This window comes from Nymphaea colorata, unplaced genomic scaffold (assembly GCF_008831285.2).
Source record: "Nymphaea colorata isolate Beijing-Zhang1983 unplaced genomic scaffold, ASM883128v2 scaffold0572, whole genome shotgun sequence".
In the NCBI taxonomy this organism is placed as follows: domain Eukaryota; kingdom Viridiplantae; phylum Streptophyta; class Magnoliopsida; order Nymphaeales; family Nymphaeaceae; genus Nymphaea; species Nymphaea colorata.
In genome coordinates, this window is record NW_022205078.1 from 34,556 (window position 1) to 51,114 (window position 16,559).

The 16,559-nt window shown below is 48.8% G+C and overlaps 3 protein-coding genes across 3 annotated transcripts; 2 read left to right on the forward strand and 1 right to left on the reverse strand.

Annotated features, from left to right (window-relative positions):
• The first annotated feature begins 295 nt into the window (after positions 1–295).
• On the forward strand, positions 296–1,725 carry LOC116245204 (uncharacterized). The gene is made up of 2 exons (XM_031616860.1): positions 296–372; positions 963–1,725. Exons 1-2 carry the CDS (start codon positions 296–298, stop codon positions 1,723–1,725), a joined length of 840 nt encoding a protein of 279 aa, XP_031472720.1.
• A 3,320-nt stretch (positions 1,726–5,045) lies between these two features.
• On the forward strand, positions 5,046–5,801 carry LOC116245205 (uncharacterized). Its single transcript, XM_031616861.1, is given in 4 exon segments — positions 5,046–5,201; positions 5,204–5,284; positions 5,287–5,422; positions 5,425–5,801. Coding segments are annotated over 4 exon segments (750 nt in total).
• An 8,593-nt stretch (positions 5,802–14,394) lies between these two features.
• On the reverse strand, positions 14,395–14,973 carry LOC116245206 (ceramide very long chain fatty acid hydroxylase SCS7). The gene has a single exon (XM_031616862.1). It carries the CDS (start codon positions 14,971–14,973, stop codon positions 14,395–14,397), a length of 579 nt encoding a protein of 192 aa, XP_031472722.1.
• Between the last annotated feature and the right edge of the window lie 1,586 nt (positions 14,974–16,559).

Below are 16,559 nucleotides of genomic sequence, written 5' to 3' on the forward strand. Positions count from 1 at the left end.
CAGCGAAGGGTTTAACACTTTCTTCAAAGTGGCCATGACTATCTTGGAGCTGCTGTAGGCGGAGCTGATGGACAAGCAGGACAACGACCGTTTGATCGATACCATCCGGACTAGTTGCTTCAAGATCGAGGAAGCGGAGTTCCTGCGCATCCTGGGGAAGCAAAAATTATTCGAAGACCTCAAACTATAGTGATCTCTACTCGAGTACTATGAGCACACAATCACCACCTTATATACCATATATTCCATACGACAGAGGCGCTCTATTGTCTAAACTCCAATTATTATAAACCGGATGGGATCGTCACTGTCCAACGTGAAGGCGGCATCAGCTAACAACAACCACAGCTCTGAAAGTATCTTTGGTTTGAGGTAGAGTTGAGCGAGTGGAAACGAGTGCGCAGTCAGTAGAAGTAAGTGGATGTGGATGTGATTGAGGCTGCCAATATTGCGTTGGCCATCAAGCACAAGGAGCACATTTCCAACCTTTAGTTGTCGTTGGCGCTGGCTTCACTGCCTCCTGCGAAGGCGTTCGAGGAAATGCACACCTTGGTGGCGCTGTTCAAGAATATCCAGGGCGAAGATGTGGAGCTGGGCAGGACTGAAATCATCAGTAATGATCCCAATCCCAAGTTCCTCGCCTCCTTCATCCTCCCCTCCAGCTCCGAAAGACAGGATTAGATCGAGTTTAGAGTCTATAACTGCAAAAGACCAGCTCTGGAGGATCTGGCAGAACAGACGTTGGTGGGCACAGCAAGCCACAAGCTGTAGATTCTAAATGACAACTAAAATTCTGAATTGGCCCTAACGTTGAAGGATACTGCTGCTAAGGAGAAGACAGTCCTTAAGGTGAGTTGTTGCGAGTACGACGGAGGCAACCTCAAGTATGAGGTGGAGCTGTAGGCTCTCAACTTCACAGGCAGGCTTTAGATGTACTTCATGATCTAAGTTCTGCGGGATAGTGAGTGGGTGCCAGTCGCCCGCTCCAACCACATCGAAGTCAAAAGAAAAGCTCAGTTTGACCTGCTCAAAGTAGCAGCCAACAAGTTCCCCAGCGAGGATAGCACCAGACTGCGCATTCGCCTCTACGACGTGGATTCGCATGAAGAAATAGGCTCTACTGAGGAACTTACGCTGCAGTCTTTGCTGACGCAGGAGGAAAAAGGAGCTTCTCAACGAGTATATAAGAATGGCTTCGTTGTTGGTAACGTGGCAGTTTTGAGGTGGGCAAAGGTCAATCGAGACTCCTTCCTTACATACATCGTAAATGGCGCACGCCTCCACCTATTGCTGGGAATCGACTTTACGAATTCCAATTTCAAGGGTGAGCCATTGCACCATCCGGACGACAAACGCAATCCCTACATTTTGGCCATTAACGAAATCGTGGGCATGCTTCAGTACTTTGACTACTACAACCAAATCGCCCTCTATGGGTTCGGAGCGCGTCTGCCGCCCTACTACAAGAGCGTGGGGCATTGCTTCGCCCTAAACGGTAACTACTACCATCCGCTGATCACTGGAGGAGTGGACGAAATTGTGAAATTATATAAGGAGGCACTTGCTCGCATCCAACCGCACGGGCCAACTAAGCTATCGGATGTGATTGGGATGGCTGTCCAATTCGCACAGGCTGAGTATCAGTCATCCAACTACTACGTTCTGGTTCTGCTTACTGATGGATCCTTTGATGATGTAGAGCTTACCATCGATCGCATCATCTAAGCTTCTCTGCTGCCACTCTCCATCGTGATGGTCGGCTTAGGAGATGGTGATTTTACTCAGCTATAGAAACTGGATCAAGACGGAGAGCTGTTGAAGTCAGAACGCACGGGAAAAGTCTGCGAGCGGGACATGGTGGACTTCATCAATTTCAAAGAATACCTAGTTTAGGAACGAAATGCGATGACTGAAACTCGACTGGCTCGCAAAACCTTCTCCGAAATCCCCTCTCAGTTCGTTGCCTATATGCAGCGGAAGGGAATCAAGCCAAACAAGGAAAAGAAGTCACTAAAAGCAGCCAAAAGCGAGTTCATTACCGAGAAGATAAAAGAAGGCAAGCACTAGCCGATCATTCCGTAGATAGATTTCCTTAAGGACCAGCGCAAGAAGATGAAGAAATAGTTGATTGCTTTAGGCTTTGTGGCAGATTAGGCGCTAGAAAAAACTCTCAACATGCCGCTAAACGATCTCAACTATTTCATCGAACTCCACGCCGCCACAGCTCCACCGCCGAAGCCCATCCCCGAGCCTCAGTTTTAAATTGTGGCTTCACGGCAAGAGAAAAGATTTGAGGAACACTTGTAGCGGAACGAGGAGTTCCTAAGTGGAAGGTATCAGAATTAGCTGTTAAAGCGGTAGATGAACCAGGCAGGCAGGAGGCGCAAGGCAGCAGCAAAGACGGTAGAAGTTGTGAAGAAGGATAAGCCAAACTTGGCCCATCCTTGCTTGAAGTGTGGTGAAAATTAGATATGCATGCTTTACCTGGAGTGTGGCCACCTTGCTCTCTGCGAAGGATGCTGTGATGGCATTTGCATCATCTGCAAGGAGGTCAGCGATGCATACATCAACATCAACGAGCACGACAGAGAGATATGACCATCTCACTCGATAAGAAGATACTTGATTTTTATATTAAAAGATAATCAATCTATCATTACCAAATGGCCATTGAGCTTTACATGGATTACATATCGCAGCCTTCCCGAGCTGTCCTCGCGTTCTGCCTCCTCAACAGCATCCCAATCACCATCAAAGAAATCCGCATCGCCAAATTGCAAGTAAAATCTTCCTCTACGCAGCATCTGGATTAGTCCTATGCCAGTCTGAACCCAATGAAGCGCGTTCCTGCCATCAGGGACACGGATAATGGCCTTACCTTGGGAGAAAGCCATGCCATAATCTCTTACCTATCCCGCAAGTTCAACAAATTCGAACAGTTTCGACCAAATGGCAGCGAAATCGTGCTGGCAAAAGTCTAGGAATACTTGCACTACCATCACGCTAACACTCGCAAATGCGCCCTTCTTAATTACTCTGCGCTCTTCAGCAAACTTTACCCCGTTCAGCAAGCCAACGTCCCCGATGAAAAGGTCATGCGGGGTGAAGTGGAAGGAATAATCACCTTCATCAACAATAACTACTTCAAATAGTCATAATTTTTGATCGGGAAGACGCTGACTGTTGCTGACTTAGTGGCCTACTTTGAAATCACATTCCTTGAGCTGATCGATTTCGAGTTCGGTAGGTGGGAAAAACTTTCCAAATGGATAAAAGTGATGTAGGCAATCCCATCAGTAAAGTAAGCCAATATCAACTACAAAAAGATGGTGCCAAAAATGAAGGCTCTCCGTGCTTCCCTCTGAAGTGATGGCTATTGTCATTGTTTCTGTATGTATATAATAAGCTATGCCTCTTTTGAGTTGATAATAAATGGCGCAAATCAGTCCCTCCAAGCCTTATTGCAGGCATTGCATCTCATGAACCTGGTCATGGGTTAATCGGAAGCTCGTATCTGCTTCATATCCTCGCAGAAGGCGTTCTTCTTGTGGCAGAAGCGGCACTCCTCGCATGCGTCTTTGTTGATGTTTTTCTTCATCTCGTCGTAAAAGCCAGTCCTACTCTCCTACAACTGCGCCAATTGATTCTTTCTGATGTTCTCACGCGTCTTCTCGTCGAAGTAGAGCTACTCGTCGTCGCATGCCAGCTCGCGAGCTGTAATACGACCACTCAGCATCTTCTCCTTAGCCTACCGAGAGCTTTACCGGGCCAAGCGATGGCAAATCGAGTTGATGCGTTTGTGTAGAGCTTCTTCCGACTTATCTAATTGTGGGAGGAGTTACCTTCGAACATGTACTTCAACTCTCTGAGTACGGCCTGGACAAAGGGTACGGTGTTGGTATCTCTGATTGCCTCTTCGAAGAAGGTGACGAGATTCTTATAGATGGACTTGAGCATCTGTTGGTCGTTGGGTCCTCGTCCGGCGAGGAGTGCTTCGGGGAAGTCGACGACGATGCTGGGCTTTTTTTCGAGGCGTGGTTTTTCTGCGCCCTTCTGGTTGTCCTGCAACTTCTTGAGCTTTTTCTTGAGGTTGATGGAGAGCTAGAACCACTTGGGGTCCACCTCGTCCTCCTCCGCCTTCCCGATCTCCTTGTGGAAGTCAACCACAGCTCGCGAGATCTCATCCAGCTACGGACCGGCGAATCCCTTGCCTGAGTGATGCGCTGCAGGATCTGCAGGATGCTCCTGCTGTCCTGGTCACGCCACTTTCTCAGCACGCGTACGTACTCATCAACTTCACTCATTCACAAACTATCAATTACATCAGAAATGGGTGCGGCAATGCAGTCTAAGGGCAGATTCATAAGCAGGGTGGTTGTGGCGCGTCCTCCTATTATATTACCGTTATTATGATCAACCTCTACCGGCCTTAGGGGCGTCCCAAGACCAAGACCATGTTTCCCCTCAATAAGTCCCACATCGCCTCCATGAACATCCGCATCAACTGCGAACCCAACAACGACCAACCGCGCGAACCGCTCCGCAACGCCACCAACCGTCCCGAGCTGGACCACAACCCCCGCTCTGCCCATAAATACAAGAAGTCGCTCGTACTGCAGGACACCACCATACAGCTAGTCAAACGCACCGCAGAATTGTATCCCAAAGGCAAGGAACTTGGCATGTCCACAGAACGATTGACCAAAGAACCCAGACATAAACGCAGCATCGATTGTGGTCCAAATAGACTCAGGACAGACGTCGACTAGCCAAGGAGCAAACCGTAGCCGGCAACAGTCTAGATTGGCGTAGAGTAGCTGCGTGATTTGGTAAGCAAGTTGCGATCTCTAAAGGCTGAAAAGTAGATGCTGAGGCGGGAGCTGGGTCTCTTCAAGCGTTGTTTGGGCAAGAGTCCGCCAGGCAACTCCGTGCTGCGGGCTTTGGCGCCCCTGTGATCGCAGTTAATTATAGTTCCAAGCGGAGGGTGAGGCGGGCTCGTGGGTTTAATCGATTTATTGCTTATTTGATAGCTGTGGTTATAATCCATGTCGGAGAGCGATTCGTACAGCTCGGAGGAGAGCTACGGGTGGATCAGCTGGTTCTGCAACCTCGAAGACCACCAGTTCTTCTGCAAGGTCGACGAGGAGTACATCCGCGACAGCTTCAACCTCTACGGACTGAAGCAAATGTTCGATCACTACAAGTACCCACTCTCCCATCAAGCGATGCGCTTTAAATGGTCCTGCGTCCTGACCCGCCCGAGGAAGAAGAGCTTGAAGATGAGAGGTAATAGTTGTGAGATGCAGATACCTCTCCATCTACCAGGAGGCGACGGATATCTACGGACTGATCCACGCGAGATACATAATAACGCCGAAGGGCCTGGCGATAATGCGCGACAAGTACCAGAAGGGCGCTTTCGGGGTTGTCCTCGGGTGTTGTGCGAGCGCCAGCACACGCTGCCGATCGGTATGAGCGAGTAGATCCGCACCTCGCGCGTGAAGATCTTCTGTCCGCGGTGCCAGGAGGTCTACATGCCGAAGAAGAAGTGCCACGATATCGACGGAGCCTATTTCGGTTGTTCCTTCGCGCATATCCTGCTGATGGTCTACCCCGATATGCTGCCCAAGTCCATCGAGACCAAGTACGTGCCCAAGGTATACGGGTTCAAGATCTACGGCAGGAAGGGATCCAAGTACGAGAAGAAGGAGGACAAGAAGGAAATCACCTACTACACCCAGGAGGAACTGAAGAAAATCAAATCCCGCAACGATCCACGCAGGAAGGAAGAGGAACACTGATCCCATTCCTTATATACTCACTCCTCCCATACCACAACGCACATATATTCCGCCATCCCTCCGCCCTCCATCTTACCCTACGCGGAAGGATAGACGAAGATTCTAGTTGACCGCATCTAGTGGGTGAGGAAAGGGGTGTGGGTGGTGATGTGGTATGGGGAATTAATAATATTATAGGGGCGAAAGTTAGCAGTTATCTTGCCAATGATAAATCTCCTTGGGTGTGGGGGTTACTTTTTTTTTTGGTTGGCATTTCCGATCGGTCTGGGAGGGCTCTTAAAGGGCGATGGCCTAAATTGCTCGAACTTATATTTATTCTTGATGTTTCAAACCCGGCTTCTGCTGATAGCCCTCCTAGGGGCGCTCATGCTGGCGGCGAGAGCCAAGGCCAGTCCTGTCGATATCACCATCGAGCGCGAGTACTACGGCGAGTATACATCGCGACAATCGGGCGTAGGAGTGCAGGCATGTAGAAAAATTTCGACTACTTGGAGCAGCATTCCGGACAGCTGATCGCCATCTTTTACGGCTCGCCCAACCGGGAAGTGGTCAACAGCGTGGAAATCGTCCTTATGGACCCCAAGTACGAGGATGAACGCGTCATGCTCCTCGATGTCAAAGGCATCGTCGAGGTCGATCCCATCACCGGAGTCTGGGCCAACCCCAGCCACTCACTTACCTACTCCAAAATATGGAGGGAAAGAGAAGGCGACCTACAGCAGACGGACGCAGTGAACTCGCGGATCACATTCGAGAACCTGGACAGTGAGGATTACGAGGAAGTTACGATTACCATACAAATGACGGGCAACAACTTCGAGTTTACTGCAGAGCTGAGATACTATAACCAGGTAACCTTCCCCTAAGCAGATCCTGTCGACCATGGCCTACAGTCTGTACATGAGCGCTGTGACGCCATCCAGATATACAGCGCTACGTGCTGCTGAAGGTGATGGACGCTCCAAACTTTGTCTTCAGTGCTAAGTTTTCCCTCTTAACGCTGTCGCTCTGCAACATCGAGGACTTCTCGCAGACCATGACTCACATCCAGTACATCATGGGCTCGGGAAGCGGGTATCTTTTCTTCATCCTGCCGGCGCTGAGCCTGATCGTGCTGTTCATCATCTTCGATATGAAGATGCTGTTCCTAGTTTGGAAGAGCCACAACTTGGCCAACATGGAAAACCCCCAGCTTTTGAGGAAAAGACTCACCTCTTTCTACATCCAGTTCTACCTTGGCCTGTTCCTCTACCTTACTCTCACCTACTTCTTTGCGTATGATCCCTGGATGATCCTGCTAAGGAACTTGCTGCTGCTGCCGCAGATTGTCCACAATGTGAGATTGGACAAAAACCACATTTTAATCCTTACTATATCTTCGGATTTATTGGTAGCCGTCTTTTGATCCCGCTCTATTAGAGGGCCTGTCCTGAGAATAGATTCAAATTGGCACCAAATCCTACTCTTTTCCTCATACTACTCTCTATCTTTCTTCTATAAGTCATACTGATTGCATTACAGAATCGTTTGGCTCTCGTTTCTTCGTTCCCAAACGCTTCCTGCCAAACTATTTCGACTATCGTATCAAGATCAGAACAAGCGACAGCACCTAGGATTGCGCCATCTGTCTGCAGGGACTAGTGGAGCACCACGGTTCGCCCTCCACAAGAGGCAGCGACAGCAACGGACTAAGGATCAACGAGAGCGTGGGCGAGGACCTTAAGGAGGAGCTGCTGGACCAGGAGGTGGTAGTGATGCGTACGCCCTGCAACCACCATTTCCACGAGGAGTGCCTGACGCAATGGCTGGACGTGAAGCTGGAGTGCCCCACCTGCAGGACAGTCTGCCCCCCACTTTGATACTGACAACTTGTATTCCTTCACTCATCATAACCATCATACATTTCATTCTTACAACACACAGCAAACCACCCTGCCAGGCCCCGCTCACTTATCGCAAAAATAGACAATACAGAAGGATATCAACCGTAGTCCTTCAGATCTAAAAAAAGCTCAGCTCTCCTGGATCCGCCGGTTTCAGTTTGAATGTGTATTCGGAGGTTGCCTCTTCCTCTTCGAAGAAAGTGCATTCGCGTTTGTCGTCGTAGTCTGGGAAGAGGATATCGAGGAAGAAGGTGTCTTCGATGGCCTTAAACTCGTGGAGATTCTTGTGGTTGGTCCTGAGGCCGTCGATATAGCTGACCGAATCTGCAGTCAGCGTTGAGGTTTCCTTGTTGTAGAGGGCGGGCGAGCTGGTGGGCGAGTAGACCTTGGCTTCTATCCGCCCCTGCACCACGTAGGAGACAACCAGCATCGCCGGGTGGTTGTGCAGCTTTATGGTCTCGCCAGCAGGCAAAAAGTAAACGGTGATGCGCAGACCCTTCTTCTACAGCACGTTCCGGTAACCAATGCCACGTGTCTCAAGATTTTCCTGGTTGATGGCTAGGTCGTGTAGCTTGAGAGCTCTAAGGCTTTGCGTGACTCCCTGAGCCTCAGCCTGTCGTTCGAGGCTGTCCTTGTTGGAGTATTTCTGCAGGCAGAGGATGGCGCAGTTGGCCACCTTCAGCAGGGCGCTGTTCTTCATGCACTTCGCACTACCAGTCTATTTTATTATAGGCAGAGGGCCATAAATGGTTATAGAGCGCAACAACGAAGGGAAAGGCAGGTGCTGTTTCCCACATTGCGCCACCGCCTTCCGAGAGCCCACGCAGGAGTGAACGCAAGAATAGCACTGTTTTGGAATGAGTCATTGAAGGACGCCCCTTCCGGTGGGGGGATTTTAAGTTAGAATCACATTTTTAAAAAAACAAAGCAGAAAATCTCCACCCCAAAATCGAGTGTTTCTTCAGTCCGGGTAAACTTGTTCCCCGTGCGAAACTCTCTTAACTTATAATCCTTTCTTAGGACTTACGACGTCCATTTCTATTCTACTGCATTTTACATCGGTCTGAAAAATTTGATAACTGGTGACAACCTAAGGCCACGATGGATTTGAATATAAAAGATGGGAAGATTCTCCATTTGGATTGTGTTGTGGGGGTAATATTGCCTATTTTATTGTAAAGCAACACTGATGGCGTAAATTCTTAACTAAATGGCTTATAAACTTGAAAAAGCATGCAATAATGGGCAAATCTATTTTTTCTAGCTTATTTTTCAAGGCGGAACCACTCGGCGATGTAATTTATAGATGGTGAGCAAATAAAAATGGAAAGAAAGGCTTGGAGGGCAAGATTATGGAAGACAAGCTTGGCATTATCTTGGAAGTATGCTTACGACTCACCTGATTCGGTATTGCGGATGTTTTTATATTCTCCATTCAATATCGATTCTAATTATAACTAAAAAATAAAAATGGGAAAACAATCAATAAATATCGCCATAACACATCGCTATTCTTTCAAAAAGGAATCACCTGCAAGCTAGCAAAAGATAATTCATACACAATATCCCACATTTTAATATTTCCCACCCATCAACCCCCTATTCTTCAAGCCTATCCATCTGGTCTGAAGACAATGAAGCTTTGGATTGGTTTGCTAAATGAACTCCGCATTATTATTCTCAATTAATCTTAATCCGAATGGCGCAACGCCTGCTAACTCTACCCTTCCGCCTATTCTGCACCAGCATCCGGTCACCCGTCCGCTGCATGATCCTGCACCCCGTCTCCTTCCCCCAGTACGCATCCCCTCAGTTAGCAAGGGGCCAGTCGTCGAGCAATACTTGGCAGAAGAGGCAGTCGGCCTTGCCAAGTCACTCGGGTGGGGCATCGTCAAAGGCCCTTACTGGAACAATAACCACATCCTGCCGATCAGTTCAAGCACCAGGCACAACTCCCTCTACATCGAGTCATCGACTGACGAGATCAGGGACGGCGACTACGTGCGCACCTCGCTGGGCAGCGGCACCGTTTATGTTTTACTGCAGCCACTCAGAAGGACGGCATTATCTTCGACGAGGGGGAAGCGAGTCGGAAGGAGACCTCTATAAGGAGTGGCGAGACAAGCTGCTGAGGGAATCACTCGCCAACTCCTCCCTTATCCGCGCACGCAGGATCACCAAGAAGACCTTTTTCACCAAGGGGAAACTGAACTTCATCGCAGACTACCTCAGCAAGAACCAAGTGGACTGCCTTTACATCAACGCTGACTGAAACCCACCCAGGTAAAAAACTTGAAGAAGTTCATCGAGGCAAGGATCAACAACATTTCCCCCGCGTCCGCATTTAGAGGCTTCAACGAAAGCGAAAGCGAAACTGAGTTTGAAACTGAGGATCAGTCCGAGCTGAAGACCCGGAGGGAAAGCGAGGGATTCAGGAAGATCAGAATCTTCGACCGCTTCAGCATCATCCTGCAGATCTTCGCCCAGAGATGTAAGGCTCACCTGACTCAGCCACCACCAAGCTATCGCGCCTGCAGATAGAGCTGAGCTACCTCAGCTACTTGCGCACGCGTTTGGTCCGCGACGGCGCCACCTACTCTTCCAACCTTAATCTCTTCTTCGGCGACCTCATGCAGGCGCAGGAAGTGCAAATGGAGGTGATTTCGGCCAGGCAGCGCAGGGCCGCGCGCACGATGAGCGGCGAGGGCGAGTCCCAGCTGGAAGTCGAACGCAGGCAGATCAGGGACAAGGAAGCCAAGATCCGCAGGGACATCGAGGAAGAGGCCAGGTTGCGCAAAATCACGCAGGAAAAAGTGAAACGCCGCAGCAGAAACACGCCAGTTGTGGCCCTGGTCGGCTATACCAATGTGGGAAAGTCAGCCTTCCTCAACTATCTCATGAAAAAAGAGGAAGTGAAGAGCAAAGATCTGCTCTTCCAGACCCTTAATACCACATCCCGCCAGTAGAAACCATTCATAATTCAGAGTCGTCCTGCCATCTGGGACAAGAGTCACCCTGCTCGACACGATCGGCTTCATCACTAACCTCCCCGTGGAGATGGTGGAGGCCTTCAAGAGCACTCTCTAAGAAATCGCCCACGCCGACCTGGTGCTGCACCTGCGCGATATTTCCCACCCGCAGCACGACCTCCAGAAGCAGTCTGTGATCAAGATCCTGAAGGAGCTCAAGTTCGATTCCGCTTTCTACACGGACCGCATGCTGGAAGTATGGAACAAGGCTGATCTCCAGGCTGAAGCAGAGGTGGAGGATGGGGCGCCGAAGATTAGCTGTCTGACTGGTTCAGGCATGCAGGAGCTGGTGGTGGCGATCGAGCAGAAGCTGCAGGAACTGACGGGAAAGCAAAAGTATTAGGTGGATTATCGGTTGGAGCTGCATGAGGAAGTGTTGCAGTGGATCAAGGAATACACCAACCACACCTTCAACATCGATACGGAATACAGCTACTAGAAGTCAAAGCAGTATCCCAACGGAAGCGTCAAGATCAGAATCGACCTCGATGAGGCCTCCATCAACAAGCTCAACAAATTCCTCAATCCGGATAAGAACCGAGGCAAGAAGAGCCAGAAGGGCATGCCTCCCAAGTAGGGATGGTGATGCTGCGTGATCGATTGAGTGTATGTCTGGATGGTAGAGAAAAGGGCAGAGAGATCATTATTTTTAGGCAAGATTTTCGTTGATTTTCTTCTTGATTTGGCGTTTGAGCATCCTCTTGCCCTCCTTGTCATCGGAGGAGAAGATGCTATTGAAGTTGACCATTTCCACCTAGTTGTCATCCTCGGGGTTCCTCTAAATGGAGTCTTACTTTTTGAAGAGGGGCGGAATGGTGATTTTGGGATTGGCTTTCTTCATGGTTACTTTTCTCTCGTACTCGAAGTAGATATCATTGACGTCCTTCTTCGGCTTTCTATTTTCGCTTATCGTTGTTGATGATGGGGTTGACGTTAGTGAAGAGGCGTTCCTTGAGCGAGAGCGATAGGGTCTTGGACATTGTGTTGAGTTACTCGTATATCTTGATGCGGGTGCTGTAGCCGTGGGACTTGTCCTGGGTGAGCTTGTAGCTGATGGCGAAGTTGAATTGCTAGTAAAGCATCACGAAGTTGTGCCTCACCTTGGAGTAACTGCCCTCCAGAAGAGAACCGGATAGCTAGGATTATTTCTTTGGGCTGGAACAGGTGAGGAGATTCTAGAATGGCTAGAAAGTTATCAATTAGAAGAGGAGCATTGTTAGGAATAGCAGAGGGATTATAATGATTGCTGGTATTGACCAAGGATTGTTGAAATTGGCTGAAGCATAGGCGAAAACGACGGCTATTCCACATATAAAAAGGCAGATTGATCTTCTCAAATATAATCCCATCGATTGCATGAGTTTTCTGCTGTGGTAGTCGCTTTTCTCATAGAGGCGAGTGATATTAACTTTTTCTAGGAAGTACATTCCCAAAAACCATAGTAAGGCAAGTGGCATAACGAGCGGAAGGAAAGGCGCTGTGCAGTAGATGGTGGAAGCCACTGTTAGAAAGGCAGCCAGCAGTGATTATATGTTGTGAGTTGGTTTTTATACCGGGACGGAATCGACCTAAGTGGCTATGCTCCTTCGGCAGCATAGAGCTGAGATGTATATATCAGCAATAGACATCAGCATAAACACGACTATGTGGACAGTTGGTAAGGGATAAAACCATTCGAGTCGTAAAGCAGCGAGGGGGAAATGAGGTAGCTGATGCCGAGAGGAGCCAAAGTGAGGCAGACCACATTTAGGAGGAGGATTGAAGAACTATAGATTTCTTTTGTTGCGAATAATATTGGTATGGCTGTTCAATCCTGACCAACAACTTATTGCTGATGAAGACAATGAGATTGATGATGATGGCTGACATGATGCAGTAAGCTGCCTCGTTGGAGTGGGTGATGATGTTCGTCCACCTCATATATATTGAGCCAAACTGAAACCCAATCCCCAGACAGGCAAACAGCATCCAAAGTGCAACCAGTTTCAGCCTTTTCCTGACCAGCCTGCATCCGCTCTCGTGCAATTCCTGCCAGTATATCTAGTTGGGGAGCAGTCCTTCCACTGCTTCTACTTTCTCGTGTTTAATTTCAAAATCGCTGTATCTTTAGGGGCAGAAGAAATTGCTGAGGAAGTTGGAGTGGATCTTGTTGTAGAAGTACTGTGCGTGTTTGACGTTTTTGAAGATGACGAGGCAGTACTAGTTGGTGGGGAGGAGGGCGAGGATGTTCTTCTTCTTGTTGTAGAGGTGGATGAGGGCGTTGATCTGCTCCGCTTTCAGCTCCTCCACGTGATCGTCCTTCAGGTACTTGTCCAGTCCCTCCACCTCCTAGCTTATCTTCAAGTACTATCGATAGCTGAACGAAAGCAGCACTGCCTCCACGATTAGGGACTGCAGTTTATTATCCCTTCCCGCTTGCGAAAACATAGAAGAATCAATGTCTGACATTTCTCGTTGTTGGGGCAAAGCTAGGGAAACAGCTATGGGAAATGGGGATTGAATTTCATTTCCTTTTTGAACCATGCCTCTATGTGCTGGCAAACCTCCTCTTCCGAAAGATGGATTGCCGGCAATCGCAGAAAGACGGCGTAGTTGTTGGGCAATATTTTGGTCTGATCAATTTTGGATTGCATCTGCTTGGATTTAAAATGGAGTAAAGCCAGCAGTACCAGCTGAATAAGATAGGCTGGAAGAGCCAGGTAGGCCAGCATATCGAGGGTGGAGGTGGAGGCAATGGTGAAGATGGAAAGGTTGAGGAGGAGGGAGCTATTAGCGGATGAGCTGCTGCTGGTGGAAGCTATTACGCTGAGAGGGATGGCAAAGGCCAGCGAGAGAAGGCCCAACATTATGGTTACGTGCTTGAGAGTGCTAAAATAGGAGGGCAGCTGCACCCCCGACGCCTACACCGCACCTTCAAAGGAAAGTGCATCCGACTCACTTTTTTTCCGTCCAGCCCTCTTGGCTTTTTCTCTATCCCCAGCTCTCTCCTTCTAGATTAGCTTCGCTAAATAGGCAAGGCGTTACCTGGACTCTGCAGATCGTTATTGAGGGGATTGCTAACAGCCGATTGATCAGTCATCTCTAAGCAATGTATAGGGGATGATCAAATAAATATTATAACTAGATCTACCCCATCAAATACAAGCTGGGACTCACCGTCCTCCCTCTATAGCCCTTGCCGAATGGGACAAGGATGTTGGTAAATAAAATCGATCGATAAGAAAGTAAATAAATTATAAAAATCACATCACATTTAAACTGCCTTACCATTTACCATAACACACAAATAAACCAAATAAATCTAGCAAGGAGTATATGCTGTTGATGGATACGATCATTTTGTCTTCTGAATACGCTACTCTCTGTAGCCCGACCGGAAGACGATGTCCCACAGTCTAGAACTGACTCCGAAGCCGGCATGCTCTCCTCCGTAGTGGTGCTGGTTGTGGTACTTCTGCAGACGGTGGAAGTAGGTCCCAGGGTGGCGACTAGTGTCCAAAAAGTGCAGGAAATAGTGGGTGCTATCGTACACCACGTAGCCTATCAGGTAGCCCGACCAGAAGCAGGCCTACAGCAAGGGATGCGGGAATTGCAGCGATTGGAGAGCGGGGTAAGCCAAGACGCAGATCACGAGGGCGAAGGGCGGCGGGAGGACAAGGCGGCTCCTAAATCAGCAGAGAGTTACGGATCGTTGGGCAGCATGTGGTGGATACCATGGAGGAAGAAGTGGAGCATCCTGATCACCCTCACGTCGGGCAAGTACCACTCGGCGTGGAAGATAAACCTGTGCAGCAGGTACTCGACCAGCGTGAAGCAGATTACGCCAAAGGCAGCCATGAAAAGTCCGGAGAGGGGGTCAAAGCCTGCCCATTGCTGTTCTCGCGTGAACATATAGAGGATGATGATGGCTGGGATCACTGCCACGTGCCACCAGGTGCTGTAGGAGAGGCGTTCGAAGAACTCGCTTTCGAAGAGGCGGGGGGAAGGCACGAAGAACCAGTGGGGCGCGTTGACCACCTCCTTGTACTTCTCCTGAGAGAGCTGCCAGATCTGGTAGGCGAGGGGCTTGGAGGGGTCCAGTAGTCTCTCCTTTTCCTTGCCCACGTAGCCGATCAGCATGGACTGCGCGAGATTCTCGGCGAGGGGGAAGTGCGCCTTGATGTCTTCGCTGATGTCCCTGTTCTTGGCAGAAATTATGCTTTTGGGGCCGCCTGGGTGGTGCTTGGCGAAGGAGGTGGCATCGATGACTTGGTTTTCCATGAACATAACCAGGTTGCCAGTGCGTTCGGCGTATTTCTCTGCTTCCTCGAGGGACTAAAACTTGATGTAGGTGTCTTTGGTCTGCATTTAGGGGAATCAATAAATCAAACAATAATTAATTGCAAGCTACCATTAATATTCTTTAAACGTGAGCTTATACTAAAAAACCAATCTTTGCGGAGGGGGGTGAAGCCCGCCTATTTTTTGCATGAATGAGCCAACCATTCATATTGAAAGTGTATTATTGTTTATTGATGAGTGAATAGGAAAGTGGCCAAAATCACGAGCTTCCCGTCAAGAACAAGGAGGAAGCTGAACGCAAGTTTGGATGCCCCTGTGGCAAGTGGTACCTATCCTATCCCGCACTCTTCACCCACGTCAAACAAAAACACGAAGGAAAGGTAGCCACAGATTAACCTAGCCCCCAGGCCAACTCATCAAACCCAAAACCGATAAGACTCGCGGACGCCCCCGCCTCCCCACCAATGCACCTTATCCTTAATCCAGAACAATGACGAAGAAAACTCGATCGCGAACTACGATTGCGTAGAAGAACTCTAGAAGGCAGTCCAGAACAGGACCAATATCGATTACGACTAGCCTTACGAGTGCAGCGAGGGATCGGAAACCTGCCAGGATATGGGTACTCACTTCCTCAGGATAATGGGCGGACAGGGCGAAGAGAAGAAGCTTCTCACGTGTTTCCTCAACTATTGAGGTTCACGGTGAAGCGCAAGTACGAGGAAGGATACTGGGAGACCAAGAAGCCGACCGATATCATCGACCTCTCCAACGATATAGTCAAGGACCACGATTAGCACAAGAAGGCCTTCCCTATCGAAAAGGACACCCTTATTGATCTCTTATTCGTCCTCTTCAGGTGGATGTACAAGAACAAGTGGACCGATCACAAATTGCTCAAACGCACCACCGAACAAGAGCCACCCAAGGCCTGAAAAATGATATCAGAACTGCCATCTATCAGCATTAAACGCTTACCAAAGTGGCTAGCAGGTGGGACGGATGGTAAGATGGCGGGAGGATAATCTTTGGGAAAGTGAGACGATATTTATAAATATAGTCATTCATTTAGATGGAGGTCCTGCAGGCATTTGATCATTACCATGGTGGATTTGGAGGACGAAGAACTGGTCAAGAGTCTGCTCGAGTTGTTTGACAAGAAATGCAAGCTCTGCCACCAAAACTTCGACCTGCGTTCACACACCCCCATGATGCTCTGCCTCAGCCAGCACATCTGCTGCCAGGCCTGCATCAATAGTCGCATAGAACCCAAAAGGACAGCCTCAAATGTCCCTTCTGCACCAATCGCAAAATCAAAAAGAATTAAATATTCAAAGTGAGAAGGTTCGATGCCATCATTGAGCTTCATGAAACATACTAAATTTACAACAAGAAAAAGGCAGCAGAATATTACGAGAATCTCAAAGCGACCTGAGGGACAACATATAATAAAGCAGCAATCGGAAATGGCTGGCTTAGCTTTAGTAAAAATAGTCTCAGATTAACTCTATGTATAGTTTTCTCATGACCAGTCTAAGGATTTCTTCAGGGAGAAGAAAGCTGCA

What these genes read in the sequence shown, in the direction of transcription:
- LOC116245204 (XM_031616860.1), top strand. Translation starts at nt 296, where the DNA reads ATGGGATCGTCACTGTCCAACGTGAAGGCGGCATCAGCTAACAACAAC. An exon ending in GAAAGTATCTTTGGTTTGAG is followed by an intron (nt 373 to 962) that starts GTAGAGTTGAGC and finishes TCTGCGGGATAG; the next exon opens with TGAGTGGGTGCCAGTCGCCC.
- LOC116245206 (XM_031616862.1), bottom strand. Translation starts at nt 14,973, where the DNA reads ATGGAAAACCAAGTCATCGATGCCACCTCCTTCGCCAAGCACCACCCA.